We start from the raw sequence: 26,959 nt of genomic DNA, 5'->3' as shown, positions 1-26,959 counted from the left end.
GTTGGGTCATTCCAATTCGGGACAGGCGAGTAAGAAGTAGTCTATCGTACAATATCTGGGTAAATGGGCATGTCGCTTGCAGGGCTTGTAATGAAATGGGGGCAGTGTCGCACGGGAGTAAAAGAGTCGCGAGGCGGGGTGCTGCTATGGGTGGGGGATCCGGGATATTCTGAGAATTGTCGATCTAGACTTGGATTGTACTTTGTGCTTAGTGCCGGTTCACGGAGAAATGGACCGTGAGGAAATCCAGATTGAACAGAATTGAAAAGAATGTAAGATTTCGGTCGAATCATGGAAAGCAATGAAGGTTGAAAGAAGATTTCTCGGGGGAAAAAGCAACTTGGCCGGGAAGAGAGTAACGTTCCCATCTAGTCTACTCCATACATGACCCGGTCTTGGACTTCATACGCCACGTTTTTGGATCTTGATATCTGTTCATTGGTCAATCTTACAATGCCAAGCCACATGGATCCACTTACCTTTCAAGAAACGCGAAAATACGTCGGAGGCTTGAAAGGGGGCTTGACGGGGCTGAATGGACCAAAGTGTCCATTACAGTTTGTCTAATTTATCTCATTTATCTTATTTGTCTGCCAGGATTGAATGTAATTGACATGAACAGGTGAAACTGAACAAACTGAACAAACTGATTGTCGAACAGGGACATTTCGTGTGTACGTAATCAATGCAATCACCCTAGACTCGATGCGGTAATCCGGTCCCTTATCAGCTGAATTTTTCAACAGCATTTACCATTGTGGCGTGCTATGGCGGTTTCAAGGTCTCCACTTTATCCTGCTAAGTTTACAAAGTTACACGATATTCGTACGGTCGGCAATCGCAGATTGGGAGGGTTAATGCGCCCCAGTTGGCATGCATCCCTTGGGGGTTAAAAGAGATAGATGCATCCTCAATCAATGGCCCGGGTCGGATCGATAGTGGTTGGAAGTGAATCCCCACTCTCTGCTTGTCTTTGGTCCACCGATTGTGTTTGGTTTCGAGAATTGCTTGATTTTAGTGCCGACACCCTTCCAATCTTTTATTCGATCATGCCTATGCCCCGGCGCCAGGATTTGGTCGTCTGTTTCGAAAACCCTGGGTAAGAAAAGTATTGAGATCAGTGATGCGATCGATGTGCAATTTGCGGCCTCACGATAGCGTCAGTCCTTTCGCGGAGTCTTCGCCACTGGAACGGTCAGTCTTATACCTCCAGGTGGGTGAGTTAGTTTAACAAGAAAGCTGCTATTTGAAACTTCACCTTTGACGTAGCCGCCATCGGCCAGATTAATACTAAGACACAAGCGTTGTGTAGCGGTGTACCTGACCAGGATAGTATATCCGTGCCAGATCAATTAGACCGCATTATTTATATGATGATCCGTCTAACAGTCAAGGGAGCAAAATTGATGTTTTCCAGGTAGACCAGGTTGAAGTAGACGAGTCGCATTTCTCCAGATCGTGGAAAGTGGCAAAAGTCCGAGCTCAAGGTGGAGCGGGCACTAAAGGCACTAAAACCCCACTTTTGACATTTCCCCAGATTTCCACTTTTCCACTTTTTCCCCCCAAGTCTCCACTGTATCTATATCTTCAATCATCTTCGGATTAACGGAAGGGAAGAACTGAATCTCTGATTTCCTAATGTTCTGCTTTGTGTAATCTCAGAACCTTGATTGAACCCCTTAGGCGCTGATCGTGTGAGGATGTACTAGGTGCTGGATTAGACCTTCGTCGACCAATGGTAAGATTGAGAAGAGTTTCAGCTCCGTGGGAGGAGGTCAACCTAGACTCTCTTCATTCCACTGTCACCATCAGGCAATACGAAAAGTACCCTAAGTAGCTCTTTGGAATCATGGATTTAGACGTAGCGACCATGGTGGGCCCTTGCTGGAAACTCTCGCAGCTGCCTCTATCCACTGAATGATCCCATCGAGGCCAATCTAGACAAACCAAACCAATTCATTCCCTGAAAGTACGAGTGTGTCGCCACGCAAGGGTACCCCGGACGGTACCGCCACAACCCCGCATACACCTGTCAGATGATTTCACCTATATAAGGGTGGGAAGGGGGAATTTGCCTTTTCTCATCTACCAACTCTCTACTCTTTACTCTCTACTATAACAGAATACAACATCCACACAGCAATCATGTCAGCACCTGTCGGACCCATTATGCAGCAGCTCGCTACCCTGCCAGCTCGTTCCAGACAGGGGTTGAATAATTTGCGACAGAGGCTCTTCCAGCAGGGTACGCTCACCTTGCTCTTTCACCAACTCCATGACGAACAGTTTCACTAATAACTTACAGGTGAGAAGCCAAAGAAGGAAGGTCAACTCCTTCGCACCTCGATGACCGTCCATCGACCTGTCTGGGTGACTGCCGGCGGCGGCCTTTACACCAGTATGGCTGCGGTCTATCTCACCATGCGTTACTTGAAGCATGTCAGATAGATCCGGCCACATCATGGCGTCCAACTCTTTTGATTAACCATACATATTCTCGCTTGACACACTTTCTTCTCCCACCACCTTCACTACTTGGGCACCGTACCGGTTATGGACCTTTCCTTTGTTCAGATTCATGGTCGTCGTATCATCACCATAGAGTGGCAAGACAGACCAGGCGTTTGAGGGCTACTATTACCCTGAATACATGACTATTATCATATCTACTGTAACGTTACTGCAACTACTATCTTTAAATCCCACATATCAATTACTATAACACAAACAGGAGACATGCCACTCGTAGGAGACACGCTTCGTAGGGATGCAATCATCAAGATTTTCATCGAGTCATCACAATCAAATAGATACACATACTAGGGCTAGAATTTGTCGCCTATCTTCATGTGGAGCAGATCTACTATGACTACATACTATGACTACAGATCCTTGCTCTCGTCATTTCGCATATCCGGCCAAATCATTTAAATGTTTTGAATCTTGTCATCTCGATACAAATGGAAACTTTTCAGAATCTCAGCTGTAACACGGGGGAAATGGTCTTGGATAGCGCGACCATGACATTCCAAGGTTACGAAGGCCGTCCAGTCTAGCCCCTATTCCTAAAGGGATCCGGTGCAGAGCCCGCCCCATCCCTTTCTGGGCTGCCCAATCTGCCATCCGACCTATCACTGCACGCCTCTTACTCAGGGCGTCGTCACTGTACTTAGCAGGTGATCTCATGATTGTATCCTTCGGCGACGCAAGGGCCTTGGCAACCCCGCATTGGGCGATCTGTCATGTTTATTTCTCGGTTGTCTGGGGAAATAAGCAAAGCTGGAATGAGTATTGCAACGGCGCAGAATAAATGAGAATTTGTTGTTCACCGTTGGAGGTCTTAAAATGAGAGATCATGTTGGTTTTATGAGGGCATGACTATGTGTCAGCATGTAGGGAGGTGCTTTAGCTCTCTTGCGTCACATATTTTATGGATATTCTTGCTAAGTGTGGTCAATTCAATCCTTTTTATGTCATCAATTAGAGCAAAATTTTGGACTATTCAGCGATCAGATCTTCATTTTAGCTCAATTATCATACGAATGATCTAATATCCTTGTGATCCCTGTGCCCCTACAGACTGTACCTTTCCGCCGTCTCAAAAGCATCCCTCCAAATGACCAAACTTGCAAGTCGCACTTAACTGAAGAGAAATCGATGAAAATCCAAACATCATATCGGACTTGAGCCTTATTATTCACGCACTCAGACACCCAGGCACTCATTTCATCAATATTGCACGAAGTGACCCGTGAGCAGACTTAGGACATTCTCAACTCGCACCTCAGCGCTTGCGTCCCTTCTACTAATTTGCACATTGCCCATTTCTGCCGGAATGTCTTACTTCATCTCCCATTCCGGAACTTCTCCCTGTACTCCGTGTAGCCAACCTTGGAGCTAGCATCGGCGTGACATTTCATCAGTGCCGCTCCGGGAAGACCTGGAAGATGGAATATGCATAATTTCGTGCCAATTTCATACTGGTTACTCTGATTGCCTTTCTACATATTGCTCACCCTTGCTCCCTGTACAGAGTCAAGAGAACGAAAACTTCCCATTCCATCCGATGTGGATTACCTGTCACCAACAAGGCTGAAAGTGACCCACTCGTGATCTTCATTATTGGTCAGTCGATAACAGTGGAGCCATATAAGCTTCCAAGCTCCAAGGTCCTCGGGGCAAGAAGGCGATTAAGGATTACAATAGTGCACCGTTTCAGATTTGTGTTGTTTACATACTTACCTGCACTTAAATCCCCTTGATGCCTTCCAGTTTCTCACTTGTAACCAATCATGCTCTCGGACTCGAGCGACTAATCAGATCGCGCGGGGTAATGGCCACAGCGGCAAGACTTTTCTATAATTAACTCACATAAACATCACCAATTCCAAAATTAGCAGCCTTTCTCTGGCCAACACCACAAGCACGAGTTCCATGCAAGCTGTGTATTAGCCAGCGAGCGACATTGAATGTGGCCGAATCGCATCCAAATGGCGAAATAGCTGCACGCTCTGCATCGATATGTTTGGACCCTCGTTCTGTTTTCTAAGCGAGGTTTCACGATGTTCCGTCAACAGCCCGCCCAAAGCCGGACACACTCCCTCGATTAAACAGGGAAATTCATCCAAATGGCTTTAAAGTATTGAGCCATACATTATGTGGCAAACTTTACCCCGAAACTGCCCTCACATGGAGAACAGCGGGATTAAAAGCGGTGGCAGTTGAATTCCATTCGCCATGGTACTTTGGCATGGCGAGAACAGTCGGAGAATTCTACGGTCCCACTTTGTTACCGGAGGTGGCATGCATAGTTTCGATTGCCTGATACCGGCAGCTTGCTTGTCTTGTTCGGCCAAAGCTTGGCTTGAGCATTACCTTCGCTCTATACGGGGTCAATAATGTCCCGCAAATGGTCAAATCGTTCTTGCTTTCATCACATTAAGTTCATCTGTGAAATAGCTTAGTTTATCTGTACAGCTGTTCCGTTCTGGAATGAGAAACAAGGTACTTGATGTGGGCCCTGAAATTCACTCTAATTTTTCACGGTCCCCGTTACACCTTGGGAAAGCTCAACTCCTTATTATGTGCCCCTCACCTCTAATATTATCTACGTCATTTCAAGAATGAACCTAGCATAAAACTGGGCTTGTTGCAGATTCTTTCCCCTTCTATGGCGTAGCCGAAGCTATGTATAGTACCTGGATGGTCATGTTTGCTTCAAACCGGGAACTACTCCGCAGAAAGCGGGTCTTTCACAGGTCTTATCCCCAAAATACCCCAACATAGCAGATTCAACCGGGAAACAGTTGAGATTTCAAGTGTTTCACCTTCTTACAGCGGGCATCTGGGATCTTCGAGGAGACGACATTGAACAGATAACCGGAAGAATGCTACTCATCCCTCTGTTTTGGATATGCCAATATATTGCGCTATTAAGATTACTTGCAACCGATATATGTATCTATTCTTATGCATCTTGCCCCTCTTTTCGGTAATTTCTTGGAATGGCGTGAGCCAATCATCAGCTCTACTAGTTGGAGGCTGCGAGCAGCTTCAGGTCAATGAATTTTGCCGATGAGGGGAAAAATTGATCCATCCCCACTGTAGCAATTTCCGGGAACTATCAGGATATGCCGCATGAGGGGAAACATCTTTCATAGGGAATTAATGAGCAGAAATGCCATTATAAAAGGGCTTTTGGTGCACTTCAAACGACCCAGCGATTCCAGTCTACAAACAGGATATGAGCCCCAAAGTTCACTATTTTTTCCTTTCATTTCCCCACTACCTTGAATAAAGCTGTAATCTGGAAATTCGTTCCCATCATGAAGCTCCAAGATCATTTCCCGACTTTGTGTCTACTGCCCCTTTTGTCTGTTGTTGATGCAGCACCAGCTCGAAGGAGCATCAATGCCCCTTTAAGAGGATCCGAAGCGCTTCTCGGGTACTCTTCCACTGAAAAGATTGCTAGTGGAACTCAGCCAGACATTGAGTATAGTCTTCTTCCTGGCCAAACGGTCAGTCCGGATATCGGTGCCTATCTGGACTTTGAGGATGTCGAAAATCCCCAGCCTATCCGAGGCTCCACTGGGAGTGATGATCCCGGCCCCCGTATGTTGACATCTATTACTGCTCCACACTAGAGGTCTGACACAACATCTTCAGGTAATTATGCATACGATCGAATCAACAGTGACAAACTTGCTCCTCCTGGCACAGACAACGGTCAAACTATCAATGCCCAGTGGCCTATGGGTAAGTTATTGAACCAACCAGAGACAACGTGCGAATACTGATTATCATATAGGTCTTAGCCACAACCGGTACGGAATCTTAAATAAACTTCAAGTTCAAAGCATCGCTAATAGATTTAAAGACTTGGCCAAGATAATGCTGGATGGGCTCGCCAGGAAAATACGGTGGTGATGCCGGCTGCAACGGAAATGGCCGGCGTTGATATGCGACTTGAACCCGCTGGTTATCGTGAGCTGCATTGGCACGTCGCCGCAGAATGGTCTCTGGTGTTGAATGGCTCCTGTCGTATCCAGGTGAGCGAAGTTATATTTTGTACCCGATAATTCAATTGACTTACTCAATCTGGCAGGCCGTCGACCAGGATGGACAGACTTTCGTTGATGACCTTACTGCAGGTGATGTTTGGTTTTTCCCACCGTATGTTGATATTCCTTTTCAACAGCTTGAATCATGTGAAAGTCATCTTTAACCTGTATCTAGAGGAATTCCTCACTCCATTCAAGCACTAGACGATGGAGTCGAGTTTCTCCTTGTCTTTGACCAGGGCGACTTCGACGAGGATAACACATTCCTTGCTACGGAAGTTTTCCTTCATACCCCCGTAAGATGCTCCCATGTATCAATAACAATGATGAGGCTTACCTAAGAAACAGAAATCGGTTTTGGCGAAAAACCTCGGCTTGAATATCTCAGCCTTTGATGATATTCCAGACAACGAGCTATACATCTTCGAAGGCACCCCTGCACCAGATGACATTGAAAAGCAAAATGTCACGACTCAATCTGGCATTATTCCCCGATCCGAAAGCTACTCCTACCACTTCTCTGAGCAGCCCGCGCATGAAGTCGCCGGCGGGTCAGTTAAAATCGTTGATCCCCTCACCTTTCCAATTGCCAGTAATTTCTCTGCCGCCATTGTCACTGTGCATCCTGGTGGCATGCGAGAAATTCATTGGCACCCCACTAGTGATGAGTGGACATTTTTCATCAAAGGGCAAGCCCGCGCAACGTTGTTTTCGGCGCCTAACTCTGCGACGACGTTTGACTACCGTGCTGGGGATGTTGGTTACTTCCCTCAGTCAAACAGTCATTATATAGAGAACACTGGTGATGAGGATTTGATGTTCTTGGAGGTGCTTCAAGCACCCCAGTTTACCGGTAGGTGGCTCTTACATCAACCTCTCTGATCCCTTGGCTTATCATCTTTAGATATGGCTCTTGGCCAATGGCTGGCATCTACCCCGAAACAGATTGTGTCAGACACCTTGAAATTGAGTGAAAGTACTCTTGATAAGCTCAAAACGGCAAAGCAATATGTTGTGGCTAGTACGACTAGCGACTAGTACTTTTTATGCCATACTGAGGGCGGATTTTATTTTAGCTGTTATTACTTCGGTTGTAACACCTGGCGTTGGAAGCTTAATAAAGTATGACAATCTAACTGACTATCAATGTCTTTCTGACTGGTACATATCTTAATATCTAAAATACAGTGCTATTCAAATACCCCTAGAGCTACTGACTTTGGTTGGAGCGATACTTCTAGCAATGTGATAAAAACATTATCCCATTGAAAAAAAGTTGCTAGGTGTTAGAAAAATTAGATTTGTTCTTATTTGATAATCGCTAGGACTGATGTAAAGAGCATCCATGGATGCTCACTAAAAGGAATGTTTGATACCTGCACTGTCCATCCAGAGACATGTCTGCCATCCTGACGTATAGAGGAGTCAGAAACTCAATGCTCATAAATGTTGATCAACGGTTTTTTCTACATGCAAAGATGCGCAATTATACAGTCTGACAGTACAAGTGCTGGCTTATACTACTCTTAATTAGAATATGATTAACACGTGATGTGGCTTATACTGATGTGGCGGTGTATGGAAGACCCACTTCAGCCACAATTACTCGCGACACAGAAACTTCCCGTTGATAATTCCAACCCCACGATAAACCATCTTCTGCCCTACTTTTGCATAATTCATCTGCAAAATGGCTCCTATTTCTATTGCGGACCTCGTGGCCGCCCTCCCCTCGGAGGACTCCTGGGGCCCCTCCTCCTCCGCCGACAACATGTTGAACGGTGTCCCTTATGCCCCCTTCTCCAAGGGTGACAAGCTGGGCCGTATGGCTGACTGGACCGCTGAGTCCAAGACCGGTGATCGTCAGGGTCGTCAGCAGTACAACCGTAACTTCAGAGGTATGTTATCAGTGTTGCGACTCTTTTTTCTTTGTGGCCCGCCGTGGCATGCTATTCCGCAGTCTACTGACTTGTGGTTTTTTTTTTGTTTTTAAGATCAGCAGGTGTACGGTGCCGGTTCCACCAGTCTATTCACCGTCCAGGCCGCCGAGGATGAGTCCTCTTTCTCCGTCGTCGACAACACTCGCACTTCCACCAAGCGTACCTTCGGTCGTGGCGGTGGTACCGTTTTCCGTGGCCGTGGTGGTCAGCGTGGCGGTACGGCTGGCCCTCGTGGTGGTGCCCGTGGTGGCTTCCAGCGCGCCGGTGGTGGCCGTGGCCAGGGTGACCGCTCTTACGACAGCCGCGGCAACCGTGGTGGCCGTGGTGGCCGTCGTTTCGGCTGGAGAGATTACGACAAGCCCCAGCGCACTCGTGAGCCGTCCGTCAACGTTCGTCCCGAGTGGCAGATGCTGGAGGAGGTTGACTTCAACCGTCTCTCCAAATTGAACCTCGAGGCCCCAGAGGGTGAGGATCTTGACTCTTACGGTTTCTTGCACTACTACGATCGATCCTACGACCGTCCCCCGGTCAAGAACGCCGAGCGCAGACTCCAGGCTCTCGAGCGTGCCGCCTACAACGTCACCACATCGCAGGATCCTGTCATCCACGAACTCGCCGAGAAGGACCAGGCTACCGTTTTCGTCACCTCCGACATTCTCTCCATGCTCATGTGCGCCACCCGCAGTGTCTACTCGTGGGATATCGTTATCTCGCACCAGGGTAACAAGATCTTCTTTGACAAGCGTCCCGGTGCTTCAATGGATCTCGTTAGCGTCAACGAGAACGCTCAAGATGCTCCTCTCGAGATTTCTGAGGCCTCCGGCAAGCAAGAGCAGATCAACACCCCCGGCGCTCTGGCCATGGAAGCCACCTTCATCAACCACAACTTTGCTCTGCAGACCGTGACTGAGTCCGACGAGGCCAAGATCTCCTTCGCCCAGCCCAACCCCTTCTACAACGAGGCCGAGGAGACCGAGCCCCTCGCCTCCAAGGGTTACAAGTACCGCCGCTTCGATATCTCCCTGGAGCGTGATGAGGAGCCCCTGCAGCTTATTGTCCGTACCGAGGTTGACGCTGTTATGAAGAGCCCGACAGGCGGCCCTGACCAGCAGCTGATTGTCAAGGCTCTCAACGAGTTCGACAGCAAGGCTATCGGCTCGGGTGGTGCCCTTGACTGGCGCAGCAAGCTCGTTTCGCAGCGTGGTGCCGTCATCGCCACTGAGATGAAGAACAACTCCTGCAAGCTCGCTCGCTGGACCACCCAGGCTATCCTAGCCCAGGCTGACGGCATGAAGCTTGGTTTCGTGTCCCGTGCCAACCCTCGCTCCGCTGCTGCCCACATCATTCTCGGCGTTGTTGGCTACAAGCCCCGCGAGTTCGCTGCTCAGATGAACCTGAACCTCGGCAATGGTTGGGGTATCGTCCGCACCATTGTGGACCGTATCCGTGGCCTGGATGCTGACGAGCCTGCTGATGCTCTGAAGAAGTACGTCCTCATTAAGGACCCCAACCGCTCCGTGCTCCGTCTGTACAGTGTTCCCGCTACCACTTTCGAGGAGGATGACGAGGCTGAGATTGAGGAGAAGAATGAGGATGATGACGAGGAGAAGGATGAGTAAATAAACTCTGACATGATTTTTTTTTCATTGGATTAGATTTCTATTTGTTTCTTGGATTGTGCATATCTGCAAAAGTTTGATAAGAGCTATGAACCACACTTTATGACTTCCAAATATTCCAAACTTCCTCTTAATCTAAATCACATTGCTTCAACTCCAGTTTATCCCGGAAAGCCATGACTCGTGAAACTCGGTCGTCCCATCGAGCCAGTCTAGAAATGGTCCTCGATCCTCAATATCAATGCCCTCCAATAAATCCGAATACTCTAACCCTTCTTCCCTGGTGCCCAACTCTGTTGATTCAAACGCGGACGGATTGGTCGAGGCAGAAGTTGCAAGAACCTGATCCAAAACACGACGAATTGCCCGTTGGCCCTGTTGAGCAATGTGATAGTTGCCCTCACCGTGACGGATCGTGGTCTCTAGATATGATGCAAAGATGCTAAGTTTCTGGATAATGTCAGAGCGTGAGAAAGTTGATTGCTCGGGTGTCCGTAACCGGGATTGCCGTAGAAGCTCAGCGGATAGGACACCAGCTGAGGGAATTCCGACATTGCAGAGCTAGCATGGAAAGTCAGCATTTCCTGCATGTATGTGCGCATGTGCTCTTACACTCCAAGCAGCGTTCACTCTTGGCGTTTGATATTCCAATATTCTGGCGACCAACGATATAAGCGTAGTCATAATCTCGAGTGAAACACTGATGATTCTGTCCGATGTGGTCTTTGTTCTCTTGGCCAAATTTCTATGTAGCAGGAAGTCGTGATAGATGTATTCTAGACGAAGATTAATTTGGAGAATCTGGAGGCGATCATCGGGGGTCTTCTTTGCTGAGCAGTTTCCTACGGAACTCCAACGAAGGAAGTCAGGTAAATCGTCGTATTGTTCATGTAACTCCCGTGACAAGTCCCTGTCTATGTCAGCTCTAACCTGTGAATGGTGTACGTAAAAGGGTTCATACTCAACCCGTTCTGGTAGATCTTCAGTCTGGCGACCAAGCGACAACTCCAGCGCCTTTTCCCGGAAAATACCAGATAAAAGACAGACACGAGCTAAAGCACCATTCTGAATACATCCTTTCTGGTTCCAGCCATCCGGGGTCAAATTATTAATGGCTGCTTGTCGTATCCCAGGTTCGGCGTAGATTTCGTCCCAACTGAGGTCCAAAGGCATTGTAAGCTCACAATACCGCCAGCCGATGAGTGGTGGGCGGCCAAGAAATGTCGCAAGCGATTTATCATGATCATATGCTGCCACCATTGTCCGCTTGCGACCCTCATGGAGGAAAAATGGCACATTCACCGGCTCTTGATGGAGTCCAAAGGCAAAGAGAGTAGTCGACAATTCACCTAACTTGCGCCAGGATCGATGATCTGCGTTCATCATTAGACCAGGTTCAAGTACTGTTAGATTGTAGACATACCGCCATCGCCATACACTATTGAAACCAGTAGACTATGATGCAGGAGCAGCGAGCACACAATGTCATTGATGATTCCGGCACTCTCGCAGAATTGAAGACAAAGTTCCCCGATTGCCACCATTGTGGCTGCGACGTGCTCTGCATCTCCCAACTCATCATACTTCCAAAGAGAATCACGAGGGATGGTATCAATCCCCAGACCGACGAGAGTGAACAATAAGCCGATTGTTTCCCAGCGCCCAACACTGCCGGACGCAAATTCTTGCCATGTTGTATCTGAATGGACATCCAGCGGCTGAGTCTGTTTCTCAAACAACCTCTTGGACAGCAAGAGTGTCTGCGTTGTTTCATCGGCTTCTTCATTTTGAAGTGAGTCCCACATCTCTTCGGTCTGTGTCAGTATCATGAGTATAACTGGCCAGCCAAAGGTCCAGCCTTGCCAGGTTTTGTAACGAGCACTCAACATCTCCCGGTACAATGAAATATGTTTCAGCATTACCAACGCCCGTGCACCCCGCTGGATCCGCTCAATATCGACAGAAACAACATCTGGGGGCGATGATATACCCCCCAACTCCAGTCCACTGTCGTTATCTCTGAACGCATCGGAGTAGCTAGTATGGCCAAGAAACCCCGGTGCGGATGTGACCCTCTTTTGACTCCAGTCATCCGAATCAATGCTGCGCTCTGTCGGCTTTGTAATTCGACGGGAACGTTTCTCTCCGGGTGTCACTGCTCGTGTGAGGGGTGATGGGTGATAGACGCAGAGATGCTGCTTATCGCGTCTGGTGCATCGGCCGCAAATCGGAGTTGCATGATCACAACGTAGCTTTGATTTGCGACATGGTTCACAGGACCACAGTTGACCGTTACGCCTAGTGATTGGCATTTTAGTCGGAGATCTATTGTCTAGAACGAAAGATGTACTCCGTAGGAGTCAGAGATTCGGGGCTCGGAGTTCGATCAGGGGCAGTTGAACTAGTGCTGTTTTGGTTAATTCCGATGGGTATAGGCAACATTTGAAATTTTGATATGAATGAAAGATCCGAACTCCGATTGTATGAATCATCTACATGTGTGGTCTCTGGTATAAATATGCCAATATCATGGATCAAGGTCTTTACTCTATCAATTCTATCCTTCTCAAAGTCCATACAAAATGTCCAAGTTCACTCACTGCAAAACTGCCTGGCGCAAGTTTATTCAGCCTTTGGTATGTTAATCATGTTTCAGAAGAAACCAAATACTGACTATGAACAGAACGAAAAGCCTGAACCTGATAAGAATGAGTCAACGCCTTTAGTTACTCCACGACAACCGAAAGAGAATGAGAGTCTTGGTAAGATTCGAATGGATAGAGCTCCATACAGTAAGGATCAAGTAACTCCATTCTCATGGTCCTATAACTGACATTCAATGTTGCCCATACCTAGACATGATCCAGTCCAGGAATGCATTGAGATTTTAATCAACAAATACTTGTATAATACTTTGGCATGGACTTAGTCAGCACCAGTCATCTATCATTCTCCTCTCTCGCAGGAACAAATACATAACTTCTACTCTACTTCATCTCATCCTATCAACCCTTGTACAGTCACCACGATCAGTGGGTCCCAACTTAATTCCACTGCCCCGCTGTGGAGTCCGAATATCCAGCTGACCTGATCCCTACACATGTGCACGTAACACACTTCTCCATGAAGATTCTAAACAGAGCTGTCGAGTATCAAGCCAACACAAATCATTGATCTCTCCACCTCCAGGCCTCCAGTATCAGATTGTTCACATGGAGCTTCCGATGTCACCTCTGCAGGTGGCTATTGGCCTCATTCTTGCCATTACTATTTGGATAATTCAAATCAAACGAAGCAAAACACTTATTTTACCACCTGGGCCTTCAGGAAATCCGATCTGGGGCCATCTTCGCATAATTCCAAAAGAATATCCAGCACGTCAATTTTTGAAATGGGGTAAAGAGTATAACTCCGACATTCTCTATTACAACGTCCTATCCCGGCCAGTGATCATACTCAACAGTGTCGAGGCGGCACATGATCTCCTGGATAAAAGAGGGGCTAACTATGCTGACCGTCCACGATTTGTTATTTTCGAGGTGATGGGATGGGGCATCACCCTCACGTTCCTGCGCTGGTCCCCGCGATTCAGACTCCATCGAAAGCTTCTTCAGCAGTCTTTCACCCAGTCTGCCTGCAAGTCATATCATCCGATTCAGCAGGAAGAGGCCCGACGAGCTGTCAAGGCATTGTTGCAGAAACCACAGGACTGGGAAATGCTCTTACGACGATATTCAACCGCCGTCGTACTACGGATTGGATTTGGCATACAGATTCAAGAAGAAAAAGACCCCTACGTGCAGATGGCTATTGACGTGGAAGAAGCTACCGGTAAAGGTGGTGTGCCGGGCGCTTCCATCGTGGATTTGATTCCTATCTTGCGCCATCTGCCCAGTTCTGTAGAGAAGATCTCCACTGCCTTCCAGCCACTAGCTCATGCCCGCCGCACAAAATCCTCTATTCAAAATTTGCACGACGCACCCTGGAACGCAACTGAGCTTTCCATCCGCACGGGAGATGCAATCCAGCCCTCCTTTATGCGTACACATTTTGGGCGCTACCTTGCCAATGAAAGAACTGGAGAGCCCAATGAAGCAACGATACCCGATCTGAAAGGTGCGGCGGGCGCAATTTCCATTGCAGGCGGCAATACCACATGGTCCACCGTAATCGTGTGTATTCTCAACTTGATGACCCATCCGGAGATTCAAGCCAAGGTCAAGAACCAGATTGATAGGGTGATAGGGGTGGATGAGCATGGGAACATCGATCGCCTCCCAGATTTTAACGATAGACCGCAATTGACGTGCCTCGAGTACGTGATCCAAGAGACGACTCGCTGGGCACCCCTTTCACCCCTCGGCGTTCCTCATGCCTCTCTCGAGGATGACACGTATAATGGATATCACATCCCCAAGGGATCAGTCGTTTTTGCAAATGCGTGGGCAATGTCGCGAGATGAACGGCAATACTCCTCCCCTGAAGAATTCAATCCAGATCGATTCATTCCACCGTCAGAAGGTGGCAAAGGGGAGCCTTTACCGGAGGGTCCATTTGGCTTCGGGAGGAGGGTGTGTCCTGGTCAGCACTTGGCCCTTGCTGGGGTTTACATCGTAGTTGCAACCTTGCTGGCCACGATGGATTTGCATTGCCCGGTAGATAATAATGGAGAAAGGATTTTACCACGCGTCACCTTCTCGAATGGCTTGAGTGGCGTTCCTGATAGCTTCCCATGCGTCATCACGCCAAGATCAGACAAGGCTCGGAAGCTGCTACAATGAATTTGTGCAACGCTACATGCGGTAAAGTGGATATAAACCCAGGTCAAAAAACCCATGGAACTTGTTAATTGAACCAAACAACTTTAATCATACCATTTTCAAAGTTCCGTAGAGGTAGCCAGCACGAAGACATTGTGAAGCATCGTATTTCGAGACATCTCGACCCTGTTGACTATTGGGGCGATTGGGTTTGGATAGCTGCCTTTCAGCTGTATTTGAATATTCAAAAAGAAATTGATCAGAATCAGGATATATCACATGTGTCAAAGTGCCGAGGCAATCCCATTCCATGGGGCCAACCATCATATAGAAGAGAAAGGAAACAGATCAACGCCCTAGGTTCACAGCTCAGCCAGGGCCGCTCGCGGTATATACAGCCATAGAAAATATAAGAAATGAAAAGAATGGTGAAGAGCTATTTAAAAGGCCTGTTCGGCTCCCGCTCAGATCCAGAGGAAAAGACTGAAAGTAATCAGGGCAATTTGTGCCGAAGAAAGAAAGGAAAAGATTTTGCAGACATCAGGATCATTATAGGGAAATGGAAAAGCGGCTTTATCCGTAAATGGAGTCACCACGGACACGGGAAACGCCAATGTCTACCTTGGTCCCCAGAACGCTGCTCAGGCAATCTATAAGTTCAAAGTCTTCGACGACCGCACCGAATCCATAGCAGCGCACTTTGGTGTTCAAAGTGTCAATGATGATTTTCACGTCATCCCGACTTAAAGACGGGTAGAGCTCGTGGTTCTTGAGGCATGACAGTGCCATAATCGGGGTAATTTGACCCTCGGTCACCAGCTGTCGGCTGAGATTGAGTAGCGTGGAGAGATTGGGAATAGGGAGATCCGGTGCCTTGTGTGGATATGTCTGCTCTGGGGTGGTATTGGCGATGTAGCTCGGCGGCGGGCAAGTGGCCATCAATGCATGGCCCGAGAATGGCATATCTTCATCATCTGCTTCGGTGACTGATCGTCGACACAGGTAGTCAGTGTGTTCGCGGCACGGAGCTTCCAATCTGTGAACGGGCATGGTTAGAGGATTCCTGGCTGTATGGGGAGGGGTGAAATACGTTAAAATAAAATCAATCTGAAGCTGCGGGTCGTTTTCGAAGACGCCCTTCAGCATGGGAGGCACGGTGGGTTCTGCTACATGGCATGCAGACCGATCCAATGCACCCATCTGCTCTGCCGGGCCGCCATGGTATACTTGCTGTTGAGGAGCAAATGCCATTGGGGGCGACACCTCGGGGTGTTCCAGACCAGCATTGGCGCGCGGACTGAAGGCTGTTGAGATTGAGGTACCCGGGGTGGTGTTTTGTTGTGTCATGGAATTGGTGAAAACGGCCGCGTTGGAACCATTGCTGCTTCCTGCGACCGGACTTGACTGGTAACCGCCGACCGAGGCGCGCTCCGTCCGGCGTCGCTCGAGCTCGGGCTCGAATTGAATCCCGTTGGCAAGCAAGATCTCCTTGAGTATTTCGTTCTCATGTCGAGCGATATTGATGGCCTCCTTCTGTTGTTGGATCGTGGTGTTTGCATCGGATATCTCGGTCGTGTAGGCCTCTCGTAGTCGCGATACCTCGGTCTCTAGCGCGCGCATGTATTGTTCTTTTCGTTCGCGGTGTGTTCTTTTTCAACGGTCAGCCATTCCTGTCCTGAACACGACAATCCATAGATGAATTTGGTTCATACCTCTGAGCCTGTCGGTTCAGCTCCTGTCGCCGAGTGAGTGCGGGCTTGCTATCGGGTTTGGGACCACGGCGCTTTGGTGTCTGGCCATCTAGCTGGGGAGTTAGTGGGGATCAGATCTGATGGGAGGCGAGAGACGAACCTCGAGTGGTTTTCTTGGGACCAGCAGCTTGGAACATCTTCTTGAACTCGGCGCCAAAGCCGCCTCTGGTGGGAGTCTGCGGTTGTTCTGTAATCAATGCGACAAAAATTAGCGATCTGATATAGATTGGGAAATTTAATCAGTATAAAGTTCAGAGACATTCTTGAATGCTTGATGCTTGAATGCTCGAATACTCGAATGCTTGTTCTCATCTCTCTGGATCTTTCATCTCTCTCATCTCTCTCGATCTGGAGCGGGAACCAGATCTGAGCCGAACCACCGGTCGCAAGTCAACCAACTTACCAGGGTAATGTTCCATATCCATATACACCCCACCAACATCCATGATGAGCAAGGGGAGGAAGGGAGAGGGAATTTAAAGAGAAAAGTCCGAGCGTGCCGTTGCCGTTGGCCGTTGGAGGAAGTGGAGATTGGAGATTGTTGGAGAGAGATGAGAGAGGAATCTTGGCAGAATAGCTACTAGTAGGTTGCTACAGTAGGTTCAATGTTACGGAGTCCTTGGGAAGTAAGTAAAAGGGGGGAAATTGGAAAAATCAATCGATTCTAAGGTGCTACAGAATTGATTATGTATTCAATACCAATATTGGTTATGTATTTTACTTATTAAATGGTTGTATTCAATACTTTTCTCCTTCCCGTCCAATCTTCTCCCCTCTTGACATCTGTCGATGTGACGAGTCTCACCAAGTGATGCGAAATTCAATTTTGGGAGGCATAATAAAGAAAAAAAAATCAAAAATCAATAGTTGCTCCCCTGCACCGTTGACAAATACTCCAAATCGGGTGATGGAGATTCTTGTTCATGTTTCTGCCCCCAGCAGGGCACAGGATGATGCAAGATACCGTGATCAGGTTGCTGCCATCCTCTCAGGCCTGACTGCAGATATCCGACAGGATTCTAGTCGCTCGGGCCATACTACTCCCATTCTAGACTGGGTCCCCGAGCAGCCGATCGCTACTCAGATCGGTTCCAGCCAGACGGCACCTTTAGATCCAATCCAAGTTCGTCAGCCTGTGCAGGATTCTCTTGGCAGTCTGGTCAGCGTTATTCCAGATTCCCAGCCAGAAATATACCAAGCCGGTCAGACTTCTGAATATCTGGATTTGGCAAATCCTCATAAAAAACCCCGTCTCGAATCTCCATCCCATACGAGTCCAAGTCTGAGCCTGAGAGAGCCTATAATCAGCCCTCCGATTTCAACACCACCACCACATTCTGATCCTGATGGCTTCCCCATCTCTAATTCTACTTATACTACTCCATCCAAATCTCCTCTTCTATCCCTCCCTCTAGAGATCAGACCCCCCTTACCCCCCATCTCTAATGCCACCTTCAATACTCATATCACACCAACACTTTCAATGCTCACCGAACGCCTCAACCCTGCACGAACCTACAAACCACTCCACCAGACTCGGTCCCTGGATCCACTCGAACGTGGCTACTGGGCCGTGCACTTCCATATATGGCCTGAGAAGAATGTCAAACACCTGGAAAATCGACCAGAACCAAAATCAGACCCGAATCTAGAAACTAACATGAAAGATTCAGAAACTCAACGCAACTGGAGCATCTCCTTCTTCACCCGCTTCTGGTCATTCCTCTCAGAATTCGTAGGGAAAGACGCTCGCGCCGGCTGGGGCGTCTGGTGTATACTTGAGCATGCATCTCCACATGCATCCCCATCCACTGCAGATGCCGCGCTGGATCGATCCACTCCAGTCCTACTGAAAGTTTATGCATGGGGGGAGGTCGCCATGCACGTGTATCTGCTCTTGTTCCTAGCGAGTGAGCGGCGGGTTCGGGGAATGGAAATGCAATGGAGGGATTCCGCCGATCGGCCAGTGATCCAAATGCCGTGATTTTGTATTCAAAGTGGCATCATCTATGACTGAATACCCCTTTTTGATTTACCACGGTTACGAATGAATGCAAATACGTTGAGATCTCCAATTTGGTCTTATCAAGGCTATTGTACATGCTGTGAAATGCAGGGTGGAGACCCAGGGGAAGAAAGAGAAAAACTCGGGGTAATACATATCACTCGACCGAATAAGGTGCAGAAAAAGAAATAAAAAAGAAGGTCAGAAACAGGGAACGAGAGGGAAAGGGAAAGGGAAAGAAATGTTGCTTAAGAAGAAAACATAGATCAATCCATGGGGAAATGTGCGATAACCGAATATATGAGGCACACCCAGCAGGTCCCATCCATTGCCTTGTCATACGCCACGCACGCCTAGTAAAACAGTTATGGAACAAACTTGAAACGCAACTAATAATTCAGTTCGCCACTGCCGGACCCACCCACCGCATCCAGGTCCTCGTAGCTCTTCAAACTGCGGCCCTGGATCGACTCCCGCGGAGGCATGGCCATGGGACCACCAGCCGCCGCATCAGGGAAAGGGTTGTTACCGGCAACCATGTTGGCAGCCGGGTGACCAGGGGGGACGCTGATTCCAGCTGGAGGGAGACGGCCACCTGGCCCGTACATGTTGCCCATCCGGATGGGACTTAATCGACCATTGGCGCCATTGTAGCCTCGGCGACGGTCATATGGCCCGGAGCGATTGTTGTGACGGTGGGGACCACGACGCATTACTCCTGGCTGGTGCATGGCTCCGTCGCCTGACATGAGCATATTTCCATTCCAGGAATGGGTAGGGCCGACAAAACCGGCCATTCCAGCTGCGGGGAACCCAGTGAGGGCACCGGGATTGCCCATGTAAGGCACGTTGGCAAGGCTGAAGCCACGTGGAGTACCACTCTGACCACCACCAGCCATGGGGAAATGGCCATTGCTGTTGGCATCAGACCGGGACGGAAGAATGCGTGATGGATCTAAAGCATATGAATTTACAAGAGACAGCTAGAGAAGGTTAGAAACTATTCGCCCCGTAGAAACAAGCTCAAAGAGAATGGGGGAGGAAATGGGGAAGAAAATTTGGAAGGGAAATGTGAGAGGGAAAATGAAAGGAAATTCATACCTCTCGTTGGATGCTGTCGAACCAATCTGCATGACGCTTCTCAATGTGCTTGTGCCAGAAGGTCTCGGCTTTGAATAGCTTGGTGCATTCGGGCACCTTGCAACGGTAGCGCGAGTCATCCTCTTGCTTGACATATTTGGATAACTCATCTTCCAAGGCCTGCTCCACAGGCCTTCCTCCCAGCTTGCGTAGGTCAGCATTCTCAGGCTCCAGGATCTGCAGCAACTTATCCTCGAAGGTTTGAACCCATTTAAATGCGCGTTGTAGTTGCCCCTCGGATTTGCTGGGTCGCTGTGGCCGCTTCTCTGCAACCGGAGAGCCTCGTTCTTCACCCTCTTCACTGGGGTCCTTCATCTTGACTGGATACGGCTGTCCCAAGGCAGTAGCGCGCGCGACTTGCTTAGCTTGGTTAGAAAGACCAGAGCGTGGGCGACGGAGATGTCCGCCGGGACATTTGCGGCCCAATTCATGAACTGAATCACTCTCAAATACACAGAAGAAGCAAAAGTTATGGACTCGACGCAGGTATTCAACCATTAAATCAAGCTTTTTCTTCTTTGCCAGGAGTTCCTCGTCATCTACTTCATCGTCTTCGGAAGTCTCCTTCTCTTCCCCCTCCTCCATCTCACCCTCGTCATGGCCGTCATCGTCGTGTCCGTTGGACTGATTCTTGATGTTCACCGGTCCAGTAACAGGTGGCTGCAACCAGCCCTTGCCGCGCAAATCCTCGACACGCTCCTCAATCTTGGCGAATCCGTCCACACCCTGGCCCATCTCAGAGTCAAGCTTGGAAACCAATCGGCGAGCAAGATCAAGATCCCTTTCAATTCGCTCGGGCGCGGAGAACAGGTCCCAAAGTGCCTTCTTCCGCGGCTGTGAGGGAGGAACATGCACACCCACATGGCATACAAAGTCCCCATGAATTGGGTCATGAATGGTCTTGTCGTTAATCGCTTCTAGGGCCTTTTCGGCGGTGCCAATAGTTTGGCCAGCATTGGCGTCCAGCTCGCCCTCTTCCTCGCGCCCGTCTCCTCGATCCACCACAGCATTTTCAGTCGCAGGGTGGAGTAAGATCCAACCCATGCGGTGGAACTTCTTAGACGGGTTGGGATCGCTGAGGCTGAGCCACTTGAAACCACCGTCACTCTCTCCAAGGTGTTCCTTACAGAACTCCTCAATCTTCTCGCGACAGACATTTGGTGCCAGTGTTTTGATGAGCAAAGTAGGCTGAGAAAGGGCTTCATCGCGAAGTTCGCCTCCTCGGACAGGCAGCAAGTCGAGAACACCCATTGTCTCACCCGCCGCGGTCGTTTCACCTTCCTCCTTCTCAATCACACCACCGGCGCCGTCGCTTTCATTCTTGTAGATACCTTCCAGGGTAAAATCGTCAAACGTACCCGCGCTGATGTCGCGTTCCCACTGGTCGTAAGCCCCCTTACGGAATTGCATGAATTGGCTTCGGAGCGGGTCTCGCACTTCTGGCACATAACGCTCCTTGAACCACTCCTCGTTCCGGTGCTGCTGGACGAATTGACGGGCCAGCTTGACCTGGAGATCCACCTTGTATGCATCATAGGCTTCCTGAATCTGCGACCGCTCCTTCTCTCGATCATCACGGGCCTCACGCTCTCCTTTGACCCGATCAGATGGGTGACGACCGCCATTCTTCGCTCGTTCCTTTTCCTCATTGACCTTTTGTTCAGCCCTCCACCATTCCGCGAAGAAATTGAAGCCCGCCTGGAAATCGAGGCTGAGTGGGTTGGTAAGCGGGTTGGTAGGCAGCGGCCGTTTGCCCGCATCCTGGCCAGGCACATAGCGATCAATATTGGCAATGTTAGGAGAAGGCGGGCGTCGACGATCTTCGCGCTCGCGAGCGGCATGTTCGCGAGAGTTGTTGTAAAAATCTTCTCGGCGAGTGTGGTCAGATGGCTCATAGCGGTCGATCATGGGTGACCGGGAGCGGCCGCGGCCTCGGCGCCGATCTTGTGAGGCTAGAGACATTGTCAGTAAATATTCCCACTGGCGCAAACTTGTCCCACGAACGTACCCGGCGATCGGCGTCGGTACTCACCCGGTCCTCGCCCGGAAAATGAATCTGCTTCGCGCTTTCTGCCCGGGGAGCCATAACTTTCGTATGAATCCATTATGTTTTGAGGGTTCGTGCAGTTTCACGGCTCTTGCCGTGAGAGATTGAGGAAATTTCCCAAGCACGTAGATCGTGGGATTCAATTGCGAACGAAGCTTCCAGCGAATGTCGAGTGGGTTGCACTCCCGCACGATGAGCTAAGAGGTAGCATCGTTAATATATGACCCAAGCAAGTGGTAAAAGCGCGAAAATGGTAGATAGCGGCGAAAGGGGAGGTTCATGAGTAACATGAAAGACAAAATGCTTGGGGATTGAAGAGGAATGAGATGAGGTGGTCGTCACGGTGGCCTGTGGCAGGTTCCCCCAGCCACATGGCCCCGGGTGGGAGGAGTGTAGCAAAAGAGATGATAAATTGGGAATAGCGCATGCCAGTGCCCTGCAAAGTAACTGCCATAATTCGCAAGACCGCTGCGACGAAGCCGGTGCAATGGCTCAGAGGAAGAAACAAAAGATAAGCAGGAACAGGCACAGAACCAGAAGAAATAGGGGACTGCGCGGTAGGGTATCAAGGCAGGAAAGGGGTATTGACAAAAGAGATGATAAAAGAAGGGTAGGCAACCTACAAGAAGCCTGAGCTAGAGTGGGAAATCGTGAAAGCGACAAGCTCACGGTAAGATGGAGAGCGGGAAGTGAATGGGAATGACTAAAACCGACTTGAAGGTGAGAGCTGGAGAGCGCTAGTCTATTTTGGGAACTAGCGCGCTTTATGAGATTCCAGAGTCGCCTGATCAGCTTTCTCGCTATTTGGTATTTTGTTGATTAGGAGGATCGAGTAAAATTCGAAGTGATAAAAGGAAATAATGGGGAAATAACCTGTTGGCTGTTGATGATGGTTTTTGTGACGGTGAGAAGAAGAAAGAAAAGAAAAAGTAAAACATTACTTATGCATAAGTAAAACATTGTTAGTAAACGATGAAATGTACTACATACTTCAAACAAATATTCTTCAATCATGTAATGATTTTTCATATTTGTTGGAACTCTACATTAATTGGCTAATAGTGAAAACTTGAATTAAGTCCATCGTTCGTCTGCCACTATCCCATAGACGCCGGGCTTACCTGCATAGGCCAATCTGGCCAGCGCTAACCAACACAATGTGACAAGATATGTACATTATCGTTGCAATGGAAAGGTTCAAGGGATTTGATCTGTCCGAAGTGCTTATAACATTGAAACAATGCTTCAAAGGCCATCACTTGTTTCGATCACACCGGCTTAAACAGGATCCCCAGCCTAGACCAACCTTCGATGATTGCAGAAATGGAGACTTTTGTTTCCAATTGAACTGTTCTTCTTGGGTAGAGCCAAAGCTCTATATCTTGGACTTGCAAAATGTTCTGATAGTCTTCGGTTCCACCTGGGTAGCCACGTAACCATGAATGCTATAACATGTAGTAAAATTGATTATAAAGCCTCAAATTGCTCGAATAAATGTGGAATTGATGCCTATCCAAATTTTCATTGAGGCCGCTAGTTAGTTACATGCAATTTACCGTATTTAATATCATTCAAAGTGAAACTCAATTCAACGCGTATCAAAGAAAAACAATTGAAAAAAGTTGAATCCGAAGCTTTGTAAGCCTCAGGCAAATGTTGAAAGACATCATATTAGCCTTTCCATGCTGTGAACCATATCCCACGCGTCTCCCTATTGACGATCGTCATCGCCCCCACAATGGTCCGTGCATCATTGATTCAAGCAGAGTCCACCTCAACACCTACACCCACACTCCAACCAGAACGAACAAGCAATGTCTGACCTTCTCAGCTCGCGCTGGGCTCCCGGCGCGAGCGAGGCGACTCGACATAAATCCCACGCACCCTTGCGACCATATTCAGGAAATCGGACCCACTCAGATGTGAATCCCGCACTATCGGGTCCTGGAGTTTCGAATAGCCACACACGCGGAACGGCATCAAGAACACCATCAAGGTCAGCGACTGGGATCCTTCCCCCTTCCGAAGAACTGGCACGCTTCATGAAAATCGTTGCACGACTGCGATGGAAACTTCCGTTCCTGGCTGAAGGCTACCGTCTCGCAACGCTGGCCGTCGATGAGGTGAATGGCATTTCGGCTGCGGATGTTGCGCAAGCGGAAATCATGTTCAAGATCGATTTTCATGAATACTACGCACTACTTGAGCGAGCGATTGTGCATTTATTAGCAGTATTCAATATTGCGGTCTCCTCAGTTGGTCGAGGCGGCCGAGGTGGGGTTCAAGTGAACGGAAATGCGGCAGGAATACATCGATACCATGCGAATGTGCTACAGGCCTTGGAGGAAGAGACTACCCCTCTTGCGCCTGTACTGGGGAGTGGATACGTCTATGAGTTGTTGCGGAAGGCAAAGGAGCTACGGAATCGGTGGAAGGGCGCTGATATGAGTGAAGAAGAACGGGAACGAGATCCCTTCGAAGTGGGGAAGAAAATCTTACCGCTATCGAGCTTCAATTTTGATGAGATTTTGACTGGAATTTTTGGGGGGCTGGAGGAGGCGTATATACGCGCCAGATCCCATGTGGATTTGTGCATTCGCCCAGGAGAGCTGGATGACACAGCTAACTCCGAATCAGATTGGGGGTTCATTGTCGATGCCATGGATTGGGAGGCCATCTGATCAGTCATTGATTGCATAGGTTTGGAGTTTCAGGTGGCGCTTTTTTTTTGTGTGTTATAATGTTTTATCTTTTCCTCATGTACAGTCTATTCAACGGCGACTGGCTTCGCCCAACATTGCGATATTGCCCTGCATCTCCTGTCATACTACTTGGAATTTTCTTAAATCTCATCAAAATACAAATGGTATCTTTATTGCATACTAAGTATAAGCAGTGACAAATTGATTCATATCCAGATCCGAGAAAAACAACCCAGTCTTTCCAACCCCATTTCCCTGTCTGTTTTTTATCCAGTGATGGAGACCCTCTCTAAAATCCGAACCGGAGACCCATAAACGCACAACACAAAGACATCGAAACTCACAAGATTCGCCGTGGTGCAGAACCCAAAGCAACGCGAAAGAGGGGTAGTAGAGACAGATCAGGCTGTACTGCTGACATATACACATAATGGTGAAAGCCCAGGGGCTTCCGATTCGGGGGATGGAAGGGAGTATGGTGTTGTGGCGTGGCCAAAGAAAAGAATATTCTGTTTCAGAGATCTCACGTCAACATTGAAGTTCATTGGCATTGAAGTCTGGGACACTCCCGCGCGATGTGACCATGATCCTCCAGGGTACGATGGCAGCCATGTCCATCGGATGGAATACTTCAGATGTGGTAAGTAGAAAGAGGAGAATTGAGATCATCCCCGAAGAAGCTATACACAGACGTCATGGGGACGATAAGAAAAGAAGAGGGGGGGGGGGGAAACCAAGCATGAATAAAAAGGGCACGAATAAGAAGTCAAAAGGGGTTAGGGGGATCCGTACACATCGCTCGCTAGAGATAAGGTCCAAAAAACGTCCATCCATAAAGCCGTAACGACAAAAGAAAAGGAACAAAGGAAAAAGTATAAAAACACCAGTCACCGGGACGTATCATGATTCAGGTACCGTGACGTGGACGAGTCATTCAACCATCATCATCAGATGCGTCAGCAGAGTCTTGCTCACTTGCTTCGGCACTGGCAATAACCTTGGTCTTCTTCGAATTCACGTGGTCTTCGTTGACCTCACTTGATTTGCGCTTGGTCGCAGAGCCGTTCTCCTTTCCCATGAGGTCAGCCAGCGGGTCTGGATCGCCTTCAGCAACCTTCTTGTCCATGGCAGCCACTTCGTCCGCTGTCAAGAACCGGCCACCAGGGCCACGGGGTCTGCGCATGGCGTGATTGTGTCGCGATTCATGGAGATAGGGTTTCCGGCCCTTGGAAGTCAGGCGCAATTGTTCCTCCAGCTTCTGTCGAGCAACCCGACGCTTCAAGATGCGGTGGAACTGCTTGGCATTCACATACAAGGGGGACTCTTCTTGGTTGTTACTGGCCACCATCTCAGGGGACGGTTGGTGCGGTTGCACTGCCGCTTGGGGGCCTCCCATTGGGGGCGCTATTGAGGGCCTGCCAACGTGGCTCATCACAGGCTGCGCATTTTGCACGCCAGGGCTTCCCACGTGGCTCATCCGCCGGGGTGGCAACTGGGAGTTGGGAGGCATCTGGACCTGACCACCCATTGGAGGCATCTGGCCTGCCATCTGCGGGGGGGAACGCGGGTTCCGATCGGGCTTCATCTGTACACCAGCCATGCGAGGTGAACCTCGAGATCCTTGGGCCATCTGTCCTGTCACATCCTGGTGTAGAGGGTAAAACTGGCCAGATGCGGCCGCGGTGGCCATGGCGGCCGCTTGGGTGGGGGAGATACCGTATGACTGGGGCATGGCGGTGGGGACGCCGTAGCCCTGGGGGAAGTTCATTTGTTGGTGAACGGCGCCCGGCGCATTCTGTACCTGTTGTTGGTAATGCTGTTGCGATGGAACGATAGGGGAAGTCTGGTGGGCGGAGTGTTGTGATTGCATTGGTGCCTGAGCATTGGTGGGGGATGCCATGGAGCCGACCGGGGCACCAGGGTTCTGTGGGCCCGCTTGGTAAGCTCCAGGGATGTGTGACGAGGCATGCGGATGTTGGCCATGAGGCTGTTGATACTGCGGAGGATATTCCATGGTTGCAAAAGGAGAAAAAAGCGTCGACGCGACTGCGCTGTCACACCGTGTGACAGAGAATATGAGGCGTTAAGATGACGGGATCCACCCAGTCAAATGGAACTCAGCTAGGCGCAGCGACGGATTAGATTCGCCGTCGTAGATGAGTGATCTTGTCAAATCGAACTGCGAAATCTGTTTGGCAGACGGCGCGGGTCAATGGCACGTACGGCGCGTGTGGACGGGGAGATGTCACCGCAGTTGACGTGGGTGATCGGTGATTCGACGGAGCGGGGCACAATCGTCTGCAGGCCGGGTATCCGCGTCAGTAACAGCGCAGGACCGAGCAGTCACTGGATTAAGGGACACTGGTGGGGGCAAGCGCTATGGGGAATCGAAGCACACGGGACTCGGCGCCTACCTTAACTACTAACTGCAGGCA

At 49.2% G+C, this 26,959-nt stretch overlaps 11 protein-coding genes across 11 annotated transcripts; 7 read left to right on the top strand and 4 right to left on the bottom strand.

Moving 5' to 3' along the window:
- Positions 1–2,145: 2,145 nt before the first annotated feature.
- N7520_005464 (uncharacterized protein) lies at positions 2,146–2,448 on the top strand (the record flags this gene model as incomplete). Its single annotated transcript, XM_057139398.1, has 2 exons — positions 2,146–2,245; positions 2,306–2,448. 2 exons carry the CDS (start codon positions 2,146–2,148, stop codon positions 2,446–2,448), a joined length of 243 nt encoding a protein of 80 aa, XP_056997605.1.
- Positions 2,449–5,825: 3,377 nt separating this feature from the next.
- On the top strand, positions 5,826–7,598 carry N7520_005463 (putative oxalate decarboxylase; the record flags this gene model as incomplete). The annotated part of the gene is made up of 8 exons (XM_057139397.1): positions 5,826–6,111; positions 6,166–6,255; positions 6,308–6,323; positions 6,377–6,548; positions 6,605–6,672; positions 6,736–6,856; positions 6,909–7,413; positions 7,465–7,598. The coding sequence occupies 8 exons, from the start codon at positions 5,826–5,828 to the stop codon at positions 7,596–7,598; spliced, it is 1,392 nt and encodes a 463-aa protein (XP_056997604.1).
- Positions 7,599–8,250: 652 nt separating this feature from the next.
- Positions 8,251–10,119, top strand: N7520_005462 (eukaryotic translation initiation factor 3 subunit D; the record flags this gene model as incomplete). Its single annotated transcript, XM_057139396.1, has 2 exons — positions 8,251–8,458; positions 8,555–10,119. The coding sequence occupies 2 exons, from the start codon at positions 8,251–8,253 to the stop codon at positions 10,117–10,119; spliced, it is 1,773 nt and encodes a 590-aa protein (XP_056997603.1).
- Positions 10,120–10,269: 150 nt separating this feature from the next.
- N7520_005461 (uncharacterized protein) lies at positions 10,270–12,431 on the bottom strand (the record flags this gene model as incomplete). Its single annotated transcript, XM_057139395.1, has 4 exons — positions 10,270–10,680; positions 10,732–11,029; positions 11,081–11,522; positions 11,543–12,431. The coding sequence occupies 4 exons, from the start codon at positions 12,429–12,431 to the stop codon at positions 10,270–10,272; spliced, it is 2,040 nt and encodes a 679-aa protein (XP_056997602.1).
- A 270-nt stretch (positions 12,432–12,701) lies between these two features.
- N7520_005460 (uncharacterized protein) lies at positions 12,702–12,952 on the top strand (the record flags this gene model as incomplete). The annotated part of the gene is made up of 2 exons (XM_057139394.1): positions 12,702–12,755; positions 12,803–12,952. The coding sequence occupies 2 exons, from the start codon at positions 12,702–12,704 to the stop codon at positions 12,950–12,952; spliced, it is 204 nt and encodes a 67-aa protein (XP_056997601.1).
- Positions 12,953–13,331: 379 nt separating this feature from the next.
- On the top strand, positions 13,332–14,900 carry N7520_005459 (cytochrome P450; the record flags this gene model as incomplete). The annotated part of the gene is made up of 1 exon (XM_057139393.1): positions 13,332–14,900. One exon carries the CDS (start codon positions 13,332–13,334, stop codon positions 14,898–14,900), a length of 1,569 nt encoding a protein of 522 aa, XP_056997600.1.
- Positions 14,901–15,452: 552 nt separating this feature from the next.
- flbB lies at positions 15,453–17,076 on the bottom strand (the record flags this gene model as incomplete). The annotated part of the gene is made up of 4 exons (XM_057139392.1): positions 15,453–16,527; positions 16,592–16,679; positions 16,731–16,817; positions 17,034–17,076. 4 exons carry the CDS (start codon positions 17,074–17,076, stop codon positions 15,453–15,455), a joined length of 1,293 nt encoding a protein of 430 aa, XP_056997599.1.
- A 461-nt stretch (positions 17,077–17,537) lies between these two features.
- Positions 17,538–18,614, top strand: N7520_005457 (uncharacterized protein; the record flags this gene model as incomplete). The annotated part of the gene is made up of 1 exon (XM_057139391.1): positions 17,538–18,614. The coding sequence occupies one exon, from the start codon at positions 17,538–17,540 to the stop codon at positions 18,612–18,614; it is 1,077 nt and encodes a 358-aa protein (XP_056997598.1).
- A 410-nt stretch (positions 18,615–19,024) lies between these two features.
- Positions 19,025–21,880, bottom strand: N7520_005456 (putative arsenite resistance protein Ars2; the record flags this gene model as incomplete). The annotated part of the gene is made up of 3 exons (XM_057139390.1): positions 19,025–19,618; positions 19,737–21,727; positions 21,784–21,880. The coding sequence occupies 3 exons, from the start codon at positions 21,878–21,880 to the stop codon at positions 19,025–19,027; spliced, it is 2,682 nt and encodes an 893-aa protein (XP_056997597.1).
- Positions 21,881–23,636: 1,756 nt separating this feature from the next.
- On the top strand, positions 23,637–24,503 carry N7520_005455 (uncharacterized protein; the record flags this gene model as incomplete). Its single annotated transcript, XM_057139389.1, has 1 exon — positions 23,637–24,503. The coding sequence occupies one exon, from the start codon at positions 23,637–23,639 to the stop codon at positions 24,501–24,503; it is 867 nt and encodes a 288-aa protein (XP_056997596.1).
- Positions 24,504–25,458: 955 nt separating this feature from the next.
- Positions 25,459–26,538, bottom strand: hapB (CCAAT-binding transcription factor subunit HAPB; the record flags this gene model as incomplete). Its single annotated transcript, XM_057139388.1, has 1 exon — positions 25,459–26,538. One exon carries the CDS (start codon positions 26,536–26,538, stop codon positions 25,459–25,461), a length of 1,080 nt encoding a protein of 359 aa, XP_056997595.1.
- Positions 26,539–26,959: the final 421 nt, after the last annotated feature.

This window comes from Penicillium odoratum (assembly GCF_028828045.1).
Source record: "Penicillium odoratum strain IBT 22623 chromosome Unknown utg000004l_segment0_segment0, whole genome shotgun sequence".
Lineage (NCBI taxonomy): Eukaryota > Fungi > Ascomycota > Eurotiomycetes > Eurotiales > Aspergillaceae > Penicillium > Penicillium odoratum.
This window is presented reverse-complemented; position numbering and strand designations above follow the sequence as displayed.